The 13,577-nt window shown below is 51.6% G+C and overlaps 1 protein-coding gene across 1 annotated transcript in view; it reads right to left on the bottom strand.

Moving 5' to 3' along the window:
- APCDD1L (APC down-regulated 1 like) overlaps window positions 1–3,211 on the bottom strand; it is an 86,262-nt gene extending 83,051 nt beyond the window's left edge. Inside the window, exon 1 of the mRNA XM_049869755.1 lies at window positions 3,126–3,211. Coding sequence (XP_049725712.1) covers window positions 3,126–3,174 — 49 coding nt within the window. The 5' untranslated portion in view covers window positions 3,175–3,211. The remainder of the gene's footprint in view (window positions 1–3,125) is intronic.
- Between the last annotated feature and the right edge of the window lie 10,366 nt (window positions 3,212–13,577).

The raw sequence follows: 13,577 nt of genomic DNA, 5'->3' as shown, positions 1-13,577 counted from the left end.
GACCTTTCAGTTAGCAGCCAGGCACTTAATTATAGTACTACCAGGGCTCCTTAACTTCCGATACATTGCATAAATATTTCTTCCTGTGCAGCTTCTAAGTAGTTTGTCATCCAGATGGTTTGGAAGTCAAGGGAGCTGCCCTGTTTCCCTCGAGCTGGCCATTTTGAATTTAGAGATTACGGCTTCAGTCTGAAGTATGTGCAACAGCTGGCCGAGAGAGGACGGTCCCACCGATAACCCCCTTTGTTTTCAATAATTGACTCTATCACCAATCTCTATTCACATTTGAGTTTTGGACCAGTGTACTCAAGTTAATTCTCTTCTCCATTCTTATTTTATGTTTCGAAATGAAGCCCCAGGTCAACAACTAATTTATTATGGAATGGCCTGTGATTTTGTTCCGCTTAATCTGTCTCTAAATGATAATTTGCCATCTCATAGTATATGGCTAGAGATAAAAGCAGGGCTGAAATTATGAAAAAAAATACAAGCGAGGGGGGAGAAAAAAAGAAGCCGTGGTTTCTCATTTCCCCCCTCAAGGACAAACTGTCGAGTAAGGAGATTTTTAGAAGCCAGAAATTGCTGTGGAGAGAACCAAAACTGGAAGGCAGCAAACCGGCAGGCAGGCGCCCAGCATGGCAGGGTTTGCAGGGAAGGCTTGCTCACAGTGGGTAACCGCGCCCCCACACTAGCTCCTGCCCCCTACCTATGCTGTGCTGTTTTTCTTGGGCCCCAACGGCACCTTTGATATCCTGATTACTCAGAGGAAGAATACCAACATTTAGCCACCCTAGCGATTTTTTGACAAAGATTCGTCTGAACAACTAGCAGTTGAGTTTAATCTGCACTAGTGGTTCTCAACCAGGAGGGATTTTTGTCCCCCAAGGGACACTGGACAATGTTTGTAGACAATTGTCATGACTGGTGTGTGGGGGGGGGTGCTCTTGGCATTTAGTGGGCCGAGGCCAGGGATGCTGCTAAACATCCTACAATCCACAGGACAGCTCCTGCAACAGAGAATGACCTGGACCACAAGGTCAGAAGTGCTGAGGCTGAAAAACCTGACGTGTGTGTGTTTGTGTGTACATGTGAGTGTATTTTGTGTGTGTGTGCCTGTGTGTACCCACTCTGCATTCACTGGTGATGGTGAGGGCTTCCTGTGCTGTCTATACAAACCTAGAACCTGGAGACAGAACCTCAGCCCAGGTGCCTAAGCCAAGCAAGCACTTGGTGGATTAGCTGGGTCCTGATTCGTTTCACTAAAGCAAAAGGCTCTGGTTGTCTGATGATAGAGCCGGTGGTGAAAAGAACCTTTATAGAAAGTGTTAAGTGGGCAATGGTGCCCGGCTTAGGGCAGGGAAGGCTAAGGCAGCCCGCACAGAGCCGTGGCCCTTTCCAGCCAGCCGACTCTGGAGTGGCCCCTCCACTCGCGTCTGCCCAATCCAGCACTTCTGGTTTCTCTCCTGTGGAATCTGTCTGGTCTGCTGTGCCAAAGGTCGCCAGGGAGAGAAGCAGCAGGACTCCCTGAGAGCAGACCATGATGCTGACTTCCAGTGCTTGGATTGGCATGGTGTGGAGCCTGGGCCCTGCCAAAGACAACAGCTCCGTGCTGTGACCCGGACTGCAGCTTCTGGGGCACTGGTCTCTGCTGCTCCGGAAGGTCCCGTTCCTGCCGGATGGAGTGGCTTGGGAGGAGGTGGGGGAGAGCAGGCCACTCACCCTTGGCCACCCCATGCTTCCCTCCTCTCTCCAGTCGGGCTTCCCTTGCCCAGTCTGACTGGCTGTCTTGGCCCTTTGCTGCACTGATGGAGGACTCTGCGGCCGGGAACAGCTGGGTGACTTTTCACCTCCAGTCCTGGCAGGGCAGGCGGCCCCTGGATGCACGCGCCATGCTGCAGGGCTCATCGGCAGGCTATCCATGCTTGCCCACCCACCCTCTAACCTTCCATCAAACCGTCCGTCTGTTCTCAAAATATCTTGCTTAGAAATGTTGGATTGGGAAGAAAAGACTGATTGAATTGCGGCTGGAGGGAGACCTGAGTTTTGCCCCTTGGTGAACCGTGTCCCATGCGGCACACATGTCTTTGTGCACAGCTTTTCGGTTCCATGACATCTGGCTGGGGGCCACCGGACAATTGCTTGGTGTCGGCAGCATGCTCAGTGCCTCCTTCCACTCCCTCTGTTAATCCACACAATTAGCCTAGACAGATGTGGCAATTTGCGAGCCCATTTGACAGATACGAAAGTCGAGGCTAAGAGCGCTGATGGACTTGCCTGTCCAAAGCCACACAGGTTGACATGAAGCTGATCTGAGCCAGGTGGCCTGACCACAGGCCAGCATTCTTCACCCTCCAGGAAGTCAGGGCACTTGGGCATGAGCTGGGGCTGGGCCTACTTCCGGGCCTGTGGTTGTTATTGTTATTGTTACCAATGGCGACAGGGGCCAACCACAGCGCACCCTGGTCAGTTGCGTTTGTAGAGGCTTTTGTCCACTATCAGCCCCCAAGAAGCCAGCAACAGAGCAGTGAGCCCTGGAAAGGGCACCATCTGCTACCCGGGGGGCCTGGGCTTCCTTCCCCACCCCCCGCCCCCCCTCCCCCATCAGGTTGCTGGTCACCAACCTGGGCACAGGGTCACTGCACCCTCCTCTAACCTCTCTCCCAGCTCTGCTGGTGGATACCAGACTTGAGCACCCACAGGGCCAGGAGTCAGGGATCAAGACCAGCCCAGTAGCCCTGGTAGGAGTGACCTGGGGCCATCCCTTGCCGGGCGTGGCCTCAGTGGGCCTGGGGTCCTACTGCACCTTCTTGGAGGCCCCACCACCCTGGGCCTGGACACAGGGACTTCTCCAGGAGGTCTGGAGGGCAGGCGCTGAGAGGCGCGCTGCTGGAGAGGCGTGCTATTTGTGGGACGCGGCTCTGGCAGCGCTCAAGGCCCACGAGGTCCCTTAGGCGCTGCAGGTGGCAGGCAGGTGAAGCTAGGGAAGGGAGCGCAGGACGCAGCAACACCGTCTGGACCACCTGGGGAGCGTCCCAGAGCCCAAGGGTCCTCGGAGGACCTCAGACGGCAAGCTCCCTCCCTTCCGACCTCAAGCGGCGAGCCAGCGGGGAGAGGGTGGCACCTACCTCCCAAAAGCACCAGGACGCACGCGTAGGGGAGCATGGCCGCGGGCATCCCGTCGGGGCTGGCAGGACGGCCGGGGACGCCGTTGCGCTGGGGGCTCAGGTCTCGGGCCGCAGCGGGCGCGGGTGGCGCGGGCCGGGGTCGCGCGAAGAAGTTGCAAGGGTCTTGCGCCCCCTCGGCGCTCACACAAGCTTACCCGCCGGGGCTGGTGATAGTTGTAAGTCGAGCTGCGCACTCATAGGTCCAAATCGCCAGAAGAGGTGGAGACAGCCCTCAGCGGAGAGCGCACACCCGGGCAGCGCGCACAGCCCCCTGGCGCGTCTCCCCTAGCCATTCCGACCCCCCCAGGGCGGCCTCCTTCCCTGCCCTGGTTCTCGCCTCCACCCAAGTCTTCGCAGTGGGCAAGGAGGCCGCCCCCAAAGTCGTGTCCTGGCCAAGGCAGAGCGGTGCGCCTGTCGCACCAAAGCTCAGCTCTATCCAGGCCCATTCCCTAGAAGGGCAAGGGGGCAGGGGAGCTCCTCTTTGCCCCGCTGGGCACCGAGACCCCCGAAATCCCTCTTCAGGCCTCCCAGACACTTTTGGAAAAGTCACACCAACTTGTAGGGACAGTGAGGGTGGCCAACTCTGGGCATCCAGTAGCCAGTGTGACTCTGAAATCAGCTCTTCCCTGCTCCAAAGTGCATGTAAGCAGATAGTGTGCAGTGGACCAGGGTGGGTTTTCCTCTCCCCAACTCCTCCTTCTGCCACCCTCCCCGCCCCTCCATTCTCATCTGAGTGAATCAGTTTAGGGTGGCAACTCAGAGCCAAGGCAGTTGGGAAAAAGAGGAGGAAAAGGAAGGGGAGGAGAAGGGCAAACAGCATGCCAGGAGTCACCCCTGGCTACCACCCCAGGCTCCCAGCCTCCCCATGGGGATCCCTGGGTGGCAGGCAAACCTTGCAGAAAGGGGTGGCACCTGGGAAGGAGGACCCCTTGTACTGGATTTATGAATGGAAACAGAAAGAATCATTGGACTAGAAAAATGTAACCCTATTGTTTCCATGTGCATGGATCTCCGGAAGGACTGAAGTCCACCTGGCGGGGGGCTGTTGCTGGGCAGAGGTGGGTCATGGAGCCCATTTGGTGTGTTGACACATGCATAGGACGGGGGAGCGGGGCAAGGAAGGAGAGGGAAAGAGAGAAAAAGGGAGAGAGAGAGAAAGCAAGAGAGGAGGAAGTGGGAGGAAAGAGAAATAGTAAAAGAAAGAGAAAGGGAAAGGGAAAAAAGGGGACAGGAAGGGAAGAAGAAAAAGAAGAGAGAATGAAGACAGAGAGGGAAAGAGAAAGAAGGATAGGGAAAGAGAGAAAGCAAGGGGAGGAGAGGAAAAGGAGAGAGAGATAAAGAGCAAAATACAGAAAAAGAGAAAAGGTGAGAAAGGAGAGAGAAAAAGAAGCAAAATGGAGAAAGGGAGAGAAAGAAAAAGAAAAGTGAAAGGAAGAAGAGGGGAGAGAGACAGAGAAAGAAAGGCAAGGACAAAGAAATAGAGAGATGGGGAAGAGAGGAAAGGAAAGAGGGAGTGAAAAGGAGAGAGAAAAAAAGAAGAAAAGGAGGAAGAAAAGAGAGAATCAGGATGAGGGGAAGAGATCGACAGAGGTTGTTCCTGGTAGTAAGGGTTTGGAGGACCCAGGTCTGTGCCCGGGGTGCCCTTGGGAGGGTTTTATAGGCTCATCTGTCCCACTTTTGTGGGCTCTGGGAACACCACCTCACCTCTTGATTCTTCACCGAAAACTTGGGTGAGGCTCCCAGGAACCACAGGAGCCCTTCAAATACACCCCAAGTTCCCCCCGACCCGGGGCTCCTGGCTGCCCTTAGCTTTCCTGTTCCCCAGAGGCACCAGGGAAGAGCAAAGTGCAGAGAGAGGCCCCGACAGGATCCCACACAAATGGAAATGTGAGAAAAGCGATCAATGTCTTGCTTGAAAATGACTTTTTTTTTTTTTTTGGTGTATATGGATTACTAGGAGCAGCGTGAGACCCGAAGTGGCCTGGCTGAGATTGAAGTCATTGCGTTCAATCGGGCAGACAATGGCACCCGCTGCCCGTGACATTCCCATGAAAGGGACAGCTCCTCTGGGCGAGAGGACCCTTGCTCAGGGTGATTATTTATGATTGCATAATTGTGATTATTTGTGGCAATTATGTGTCTTTACATTTGCAAAATTTACAATTACGGATCGTTTAGAAACTGCGTGCTGTTCGGTCTATAACTGCTTGAGCCTCTGCTCTCGGGGTTTTCTGAACGTGGGCACTTGGAGGTCCCCAGCCACTGGAGGCAGTTGAAATATTCCTGGTTTGGAGTGAGAAGGGGAAGCACACGGATGTGCCGGGGAGGTCATGATGTGGTACTTCAGAACTCATTGCACTGTGATTAGAGGTCGACACTTCCCCAAAACCTCTTGTGCTTACTTATCAGTCACAGTATTGGCGATTGCTGACAGCTATTGACAGCGTGGGGTGTCCCCTGGGCTGTGCAGAGGGCTTTAGCTGCATCTGCTTTATAGCCAAATACACCGATGAGAAGGAGTGATTGTTGGCCCCAGCTTGCAGAATGGGGAAACTGAGTTGAGAGAGTGTGGCCCACTATCCCAAGGCCACCCAGCTGGAAGGTGGCAGGACCTCCAGTCCCTGCTCATAACCATGGTCTCTGCCCCCTCCAAGGGGAGCCCCATCTCCCCTTGCTGCCGCCTCTGCTCCGAATCCCAGTCTGAAGATCCCAAATGACAAGGGCCATCCCTAATAACGCCCTTTCTCTGAAGAGGCTTTAGAATATGATGGGGAAGTGCATTTCCAAAGTGCCTTCCAAGTCTGAGCTAAGCCCCTGCTGTTGAGACTGTGCGTTCCGAGTGGGACCTGTGGCCGCCTCAGCCTCACGCTAATGATGGGGGTCCCTGGGGAAAGGGAGAAGTCAGGAAGGGATTTCAAGTCCCCTGGTCCCAGATCAGGTAGATTACCTGTAACAGGTGGATTACCTGCCCCATGGCTACACAGATTTTACTCCAAAAAAAAAAAAAAGGACGAATAGTGCTTAAACAAGACTCTCCTCAAGTCACAAGATCAAATAAAAGAGAAAGAACCAAAGCTAAAACTTGCTTATTGGCTTCAAACATATATTTATTTTTAACTGCAAAAAAAGTGATATTGCCCAGACCTTACATTTTGCTGGAAGAAGTGTGGTGCCTGACCCCTTCAGACCCGCAGAGCGGCCAGCCACTTGAGAACATTTGAGATGGTGGTTGTTTGGGGGAGAAGCAAATGATTTCTTGAGCCCCGACTGTGTTGGCCGAGAGCCACGTTCACGGGCATGATTGCATTTAGGCCTCCCGAGCTGGGCTTTTCTGGGCTGCTAACCACAGGGTCCCTCCCAGGTGGCCAGAGGTCTCCAGATGACCGTGTGTGGGAGAGAGGAGCCAGCCTTTCATGCTCTGAGTTTATCGCCCATCCCACCCTGCCCCCCTAATCAAAGTTTGCAGTTGGTTAATAGGAAAACATCATGGAACAGGGCCTTCCCCCTTCACCCCCCACCAAACACTTACCTCCTCGGACTGTTTCCTGTTAATGACACCACTGAAAGATAAGGTCGGCCATAGGATCTTGCTATAAAACAGTCGGTTTCCTCTGCTTGTTACCAGAGGCGTTGGATTAAAGGAACTGGTGCCAGGGCCTGGGTTATCTAAAGACCAAATCAGCTTCCAGACGGGCTTTCCTGGCTGGGGGGGACAGGATAGAGCAGGGTTGGACCTCTTGGTGACCGTTTCTGCCCATGGGGCATGCATGTGGCCAGACCCAGGACTTGACCACATCCTCACACAACCCCTTTGTTACAGATGGGGAAACTGAGGCTCAGAGTAGCCGAGTCAGTTTCTTTCTTATATGTGCTTGGACGTTGGACAGCTGATGGGCATTTGTGTGACGGGACACATGTTTGTTTCCTTCTGGTGATGTCCATGATGTCATCTTGTCCACCGCTGCATGCCCTGTGCCTGGCACATGCCTTGTACATAGTAGACACTCAACATGTGTGTGTGGAATGAATGACTGAACAAATAAACTTCCACAGAATGAGCACTGGGTTCATGTCAGAAACCTGACGTCAAATCATAATTCTACTGCCTCACGGGGCTGGGGCCAGTAGGAGCAAGCGAGACACCCAGGGCACGAAGTTGAAGGTCATGCAGATAGGCGCCACCTTCCATATTGAGCCTTGGGGGCCAGCTTGACTCACCCTAGTTCCAACCCCTCAACTCAGGCTGTCTCAGTCTCCTCATCTATAAAATGCGCTGATGCCTCTGCTACCCTTAGGATTAAGTCAGAGTCCGAGGACATGGGCAACTGGGTGCAGTATGCAGTCTTCACAAGCCCTGAGATGCCCTGAAGGGGAATCGAAAGCCTCACAGCTTGTCTGCTCTAGAGTCAGGATGGCAACCTTCCCTGGGCTGCAAGGCTATCCACCCTAACCCTAAGCTGCCAGGGTCCTGACTTCTCATCCACCTGACGCTTGGGGAGGCAGGTCATGAAACCACCTGGGGGAACTACCCCATTCTGTCCTCGTCCCTGTCTTGGGCTCCATCAGGCTGTGTGAGTGGAGACAGAGAAGGCAGTGGAGGGTTTAATCCAGTCTGGGCACACAGGTGGCTGGTTGTCAGACAGCTGGGAACCAGTAGCTTCATCTACACGACACTGCTAGAGTCGAGACAGATAGAGAAAGAACGGGGTGGTTCTGTCCATTTTACTTGAGAAACAAGACAGCTCAGGGTGAGAGAGGGCTTCTGTTGACATTGGGATCCAGGAGAGGCTGCTGTGCCCCGGGAAGGAGAGAAGGCTACGGGCATCTGACAGAGATATATGACCTTGGTTGACCTCTCTGAGCCCTTCTCACTCACCAAAGAAGCAGGAACCCCCTATTGGGTTTTTGGGGAAACCCTCAAGGAGATGGATTGTGACAGTTGGCTCAAACATAGCAATGATTGTGAGGATGGTGCAGGACCAGGCAGCGTTTCGTTCTGTTATACGTATGGTTGCTATGAGTGGGAACTGACTCGATGGCACCTAACAACAGAGAGGTGAGGCCAATTAAGCTCTTAGCTTGGGGTCTGGTGGGTTGCGGGTCCTTGGTAAGATGGTAGCCATTACCATTTTTCAGAGGGGACAGGGGGTTGAGGGTGGGTCCCCTGCACTCAGAAGCCTGACCCTAGTGTGCTCATGGCCCTGTATTGGGTCACTACTGCATTGGTTTGGGGCAGAAGGGCCCCAGAGGTCATCTGGTTCACTCGTTTCCAACAGCTCCTTGGAGAGTCTGAGGGAGGAGAGGAGAGGGAAGTTGAGAGAGGCAGAGGGGCTACCTGAGCTCACCTCCTCCCCAGCCAAGCAACTCCACATGCCTTTGTCCACACGCTGTGTGGGCACGGGAAATGGTGGTACCCCAATTGTCTCTCAAATGGGTTGGACCATATTGAGGGGTGCTAGGAGCTGTTGAAGCAACGAGGAGATACAGGAACTGACAACACAGAGACATCTAGAAAATGTGGTGTCAAGGAAACGAAGTAAGAAGCAGAAAGAGTTCATTCAGACAAACCCAAAACTCACACCTGCACATAAACACTCTGTGGTTTTCAGAGATGAGGTAACTAAGGCAACACATCGGGCATATTTAAGGGGGCGCTTTTGGGCGGGGGGAGGAAGGTAATGGGTGCAAAGATGGAGGATGAAGAGGAAAAATGATAAAATAAGACAAAATGAGACAAGCAAGGGGCCTTGCGTAGATGGAGGTTGGTAGCTCTCCACGAGCTTGGGCGTATTAATGCAACTTTCTGCATCTGAGATCCAAAACATAGGGCCAGCCAAAGAGAGAGAAGACTGCTGACATTCTCTTCCTTTATAGGGGAAACTGCGGAGCAGAGAGGGGAAGAGTGTTGCCATGGGTGGTGGTTGGGTGTCACATTACAGCCAGAACTCCTGGCTTCTCTGTCCTCTTCTCCATGCCTCGCTGCCCCTTACCAAAGGGCATGGCGAAGCTTCCATCCTTACACTTTTCCGTACTCATCAGCCACCCCTCCCCATTCACCAACTGGGGGGCAAGAAAAGGCCAACCCCGTGGGACAGATTCCTCTGTTTGGGGGACTTTTGTTGGAGAAAAAAAAAAAAATGAAGTTGGGGGTATGTGTGGCTTCAGAAATATGAATTTTTTTGCTATTATTTATCATTGCTATTTCCTCCTTATAGAAATCAATTTCTGCCCCACTATGATATTTAAAAAGCAAACAGTTTAGTATTTCTCTCCCATCACAAAATTAACCATGCTTTTAATATAGTATTTGGAAAATACAGACAAAGTGGAAATAATAAAAATGAAAGTCACGTACAGCCCTATCGCCCAGGGCAACCATGGCTAACATTTGAATGTACGATTTTTTTCCTCCACTTATGGTTTTTTTTTCCCCGCTCTCTATGGTCAAATTTAATAATGTGAGTATCTAAATAATTACTAATTCCCCAATTTCATCTTTTGCATTAATTTCCAAGCTTTTAAGGAGCCGTCAGGTGGCAGGCCGTGGTGTGTGGGGGCGGGGGCAGGAGGGCACAAAAACCAAGTCAGATTCTTCTTTTAGCCAGAAGATCCTGCGGGCTGGATTACATTTTTTTTTTTTTTTTTTTTGAGCCTCTTGACATGTTAGGTAGCTGTTTGTGAACTCTCTCTGCATCGAATTTCAGCCTGAAAGCAGCAAATCGATTTAAAATAGATATACCTCCGAGGTAGCAGTGTTTGGAGCTTTGCAAAGCCATCTGCAGGAGCCCCCCTCAGCTATCAAGTGGTGGTTTTCCTGCAGTCTTGAGGGAGCAGATCAGCAAAGTCAAGGTGAGCAGACAGCACTATCTCTTCTCTCCTGGCTGTCTGCCTAGTCTGGGGTCTTGGGGAACTGGGGAAGCCAAGATTTGGGGGGAAAGGGCTTTAACAAGTGTGCAGGGCACAGCCCAGGCAGAAGACCTTACTTATTTTTCCCTTCCTCCTCCTTTTTTTTACGGTTTACTATTAACATTCAAGGTTCAGTCTCTTCCCCCTCCTGAAATGGAATTTTTATCTCTTGATTCATGCTACAAGATAAAATCCCTGTTTACCCAGTTGCATGAATAATTGATAGGCCCTTTCCAACTTGCCAGAAACAACTTAGCGGTCTTGCCTTGCGGCCCCCGAACCCCTGGTAATTTCCGGAGCACCAGCTAGGGACCTTTGCAGGGTTTCTGCTTGAAGACCTCTGTCGCGGGGGTGGGGGCTTATCTCTTCATCCAGATTTGTGAGTCACACATGGGGAGCCCAGAGTCCCAGCATTGGGGGTGCAGTTGGCAGGGGCAGTGTCCACCTAGACTTTCTGAAATCACAGCTGTGCCAGGTGTGGGCCTCCGTGGGGGAGCCCCAGGGCCGGTGGCTTCAGAGTTCAGAGCATTAATTCACTCTAATCTGTTCCCTGATAGTTTAAACCAGGCCCAAGATGCGAAGGCGTTTTCTGGCTTAATGAGATAACAGAACCTGTATCTTGGCTTCTCTGAGTGCTGGCTCTCTGGCGGTGTTTATATGATAAAGAGTGGTGGGGTGTTATTTCTGTGCTTAGCTGGGGCTTATCCTTTTTAAACGGGTCTGGACCTGTTTATAAACCTGTTAGAGTTGGCTCATGAGAACTTAAAAAAAGAATTTATAGACCCGTGCAGCAGAATGTCCCAACTCTTCAGGGCCAAGGTAAATGCAACTTGGTGAGAGGGCGGGGGGGGGTGGTGCGTAGGGTGGGATGGGGGATATCGCAAAGCTCCCCCAACAAGGTATTGTTCCCTTCTGCCCACCGCCCCTCCCAGTTGTCTTCCCACCAGGCCTCCAGGCAGCAAACCCTGGCAGTCAGATGCCTGGCCAAAGCAGGCTGTTATTTAAACCCATTGGGAGGCGCTGCCCTCAGGGACCCCTGGGAGCCCAGCTGTGGGATCGCACCATGGCGGGAAGCAGGGCTTTGATTTAAGCCACTCACACTTATCAACCACAAGCTTTAATTGAGTTTTCCATTTCATTTGGGGAAGGTGGAGAGAAAATGAATCAGAGGCCATTTTTTTCTTTTCCTGGCCTGTGTTCCCAAAGCTCCAGGAAATTAAGAAACATGCTATGAGTTTTAGCAAACAGTTTAAACAAAGTAAAGCCAGATATCCCATGAAGGCAAGGATCTTGATGGAAAGTCCCCTCCTCCCGGCTCTGTCCCCCCTCACCAGGCTTGGCTGGGATGGAAGACCAGCCAGTGAGTGCAAAGGGGGTTGTGGGTGACACAGGAAGGAGAAGCCATGGGTTCTGTCCCTCCCCCTACCCCACTCTATTTTTCTCAGGAGGTCTGCTGACCACAGCCAAAGGCAAACAGAAAAGGTTTCTGGGATAATATGGAGGGGGCCTCAGGCCTGGTCTCAGGGGGAAGCTGCCTGGTGGCTTCGCGCGTTGGTTAGCTTCCCTGCAGACCCCAACCATGTCACCAGAGAACAGAACGAAGCTGTGGATTCAGACGATGGGCAGGAGGGCCCAAGGAAATACCCGGTGGTCCTTGGGACCCGAAGGGGAGCCAATCAAATACCCCTTAAACACTATATCCCCTTTCGGCCTTCCACCACCCCTGGTAAAAACCCATTGCTGTCAAGTCGATTTGGACTCAGCAACCTTAGGGTAGGTCTGCCCCATAGGGTTTCCTAGGCTGTAATCTTTATGGGAGCAGATTGCCAGATCTTTTCTCCCAAGGAGCCTCTGGGTAGATTCGAACCACCGACATTTGGGTTAGCAGCCGAGCCCTTAACCACTCTATCACCAGGACTCCTTCCCATCTCTGGTAGCCACTAACCAACTTTGGTGTCTGTGCATTTGCCTGCTCTAGATCGTTCATGTAAGTGGGATCATACAGCGTGACCTGTGTGTCTGACTTATTTCACTCAGCACCATGTTTTCTAGGTTCATCCATGTCATGGCGTGTGTCAAGACTTCATACTTCACTCTTTACTACTGAGTAACACTGTCATGGCGTGTGTCAGGACTTCATACTTCAGTCCTTACTATCAAGTAACCCTCCATTGTGCGTACCACACTGTTTGCCCATTGACTTGTTGATGGTCTCTCACCCTGATTTTGAGAGGAGAAGCTAGAGAATGGGAAATGCCATTTGCTGAAATGGAGAAGACCCCAAGAGGAAAGGGTTGGAGGAGCAGGCTTCAGAGCTCATTATGGGACAAGCTAGGTTTCAGGTAAGGAGCCCTGGTGATGCAATGGTTAAGCGCTTGGCTGCTAACCAAAAGGTTGGTGGTTCAAACCCAACCAAGGGGTTCACGGGAGAAAAGACCTGTGATCTGCTCTCATAAAGACCACAGCCTTGGAAACCGTATGGTGGAGTTCTACTCTGCACACATGGATCACCAAGAGTCAGAATCGACTCAATAGCAACTAACAACAATAACAAGCTTATTAATGCAGAGGAGTGCTGTTGATGCTAACTAAATTTGCAGTGAATTGGAAGGAGTAGAAAAAAGAGCCTGCATTTTCCCCATTAGTTACGATTCTTGAATATGACCAACTGAGATGCCCTTGCACAGATTCTCAGACTGGGGCTTGCTTTATGATTCTCAATAGAAAATATGCCTTCTTTGGCATCGTTTATTGTTGGTTCTCACCCCCCGACCCCTAAGAGGGAGCACCAAGGAGCCCTGGTAGTGCAACAATTAAGCACTCAGCTGCTAACCAAAAAGGTCAATGATTTGAACCCAACCAGCAGCTCTGAGGGAGAAAAGACCTGGTGATCTGCTCCTGTAAAGATTATAGCCTAGGAAACCCTATGGGGCAGTTCTACTCTGTCACATGGCGTCGCCATGAGTTGGAATTGACTAGATGGCTCACAACAACAAGTTTCAGGTGCATATTGGACATCCCAGTGGAATTGTCTAGAAGGCAACAGAATGTGGAGGTCAAGTGCATGAAGTATGAGCCCCACTACCTGCGTTTGCAAACTGCCGGACCTAGTGACCCCCCGCCTCAGTTTCCCTAGTGTAAGACAAGGGTAGCAACTGGACTACTCTACAGGGTCCAGTTGGGTCACAACTATGGGTCTATGGGTCACAGCTGCTCCTACACACTGTAAGCACTCAGTAAAGGTTAACTAACAATACCTACAACACTTAACAACAACAACATGTTAGAGGAAGCAGTGGTTCATGGGGGATATTAGTCCTTGTAGTCCACTGGCTTGCTGGGTTCCCTTTTTCCTCTGTTGCTCCAGGCAAATAGAGAAAAATGGTTGTATCTCTGATGGCCACTTGCAAGGTTTTAAGAACCCAGACACTACTCACTGAACTGAGAGGTAGAAGAGAACTAAGAAAGGGCATTTTTGAATATAGCCTCAGGCTCAGAATCTGAAGC

The sequence above is a fragment of the Elephas maximus genome, chromosome 25 (genome assembly GCF_024166365.1).
Source record: "Elephas maximus indicus isolate mEleMax1 chromosome 25, mEleMax1 primary haplotype, whole genome shotgun sequence".
Taxonomy (NCBI): domain Eukaryota; kingdom Metazoa; phylum Chordata; class Mammalia; order Proboscidea; family Elephantidae; genus Elephas; species Elephas maximus.
The sequence above is the reverse complement of the archived record's forward strand: the minus strand, read 5'-3'. Positions and strand labels throughout refer to the sequence as shown.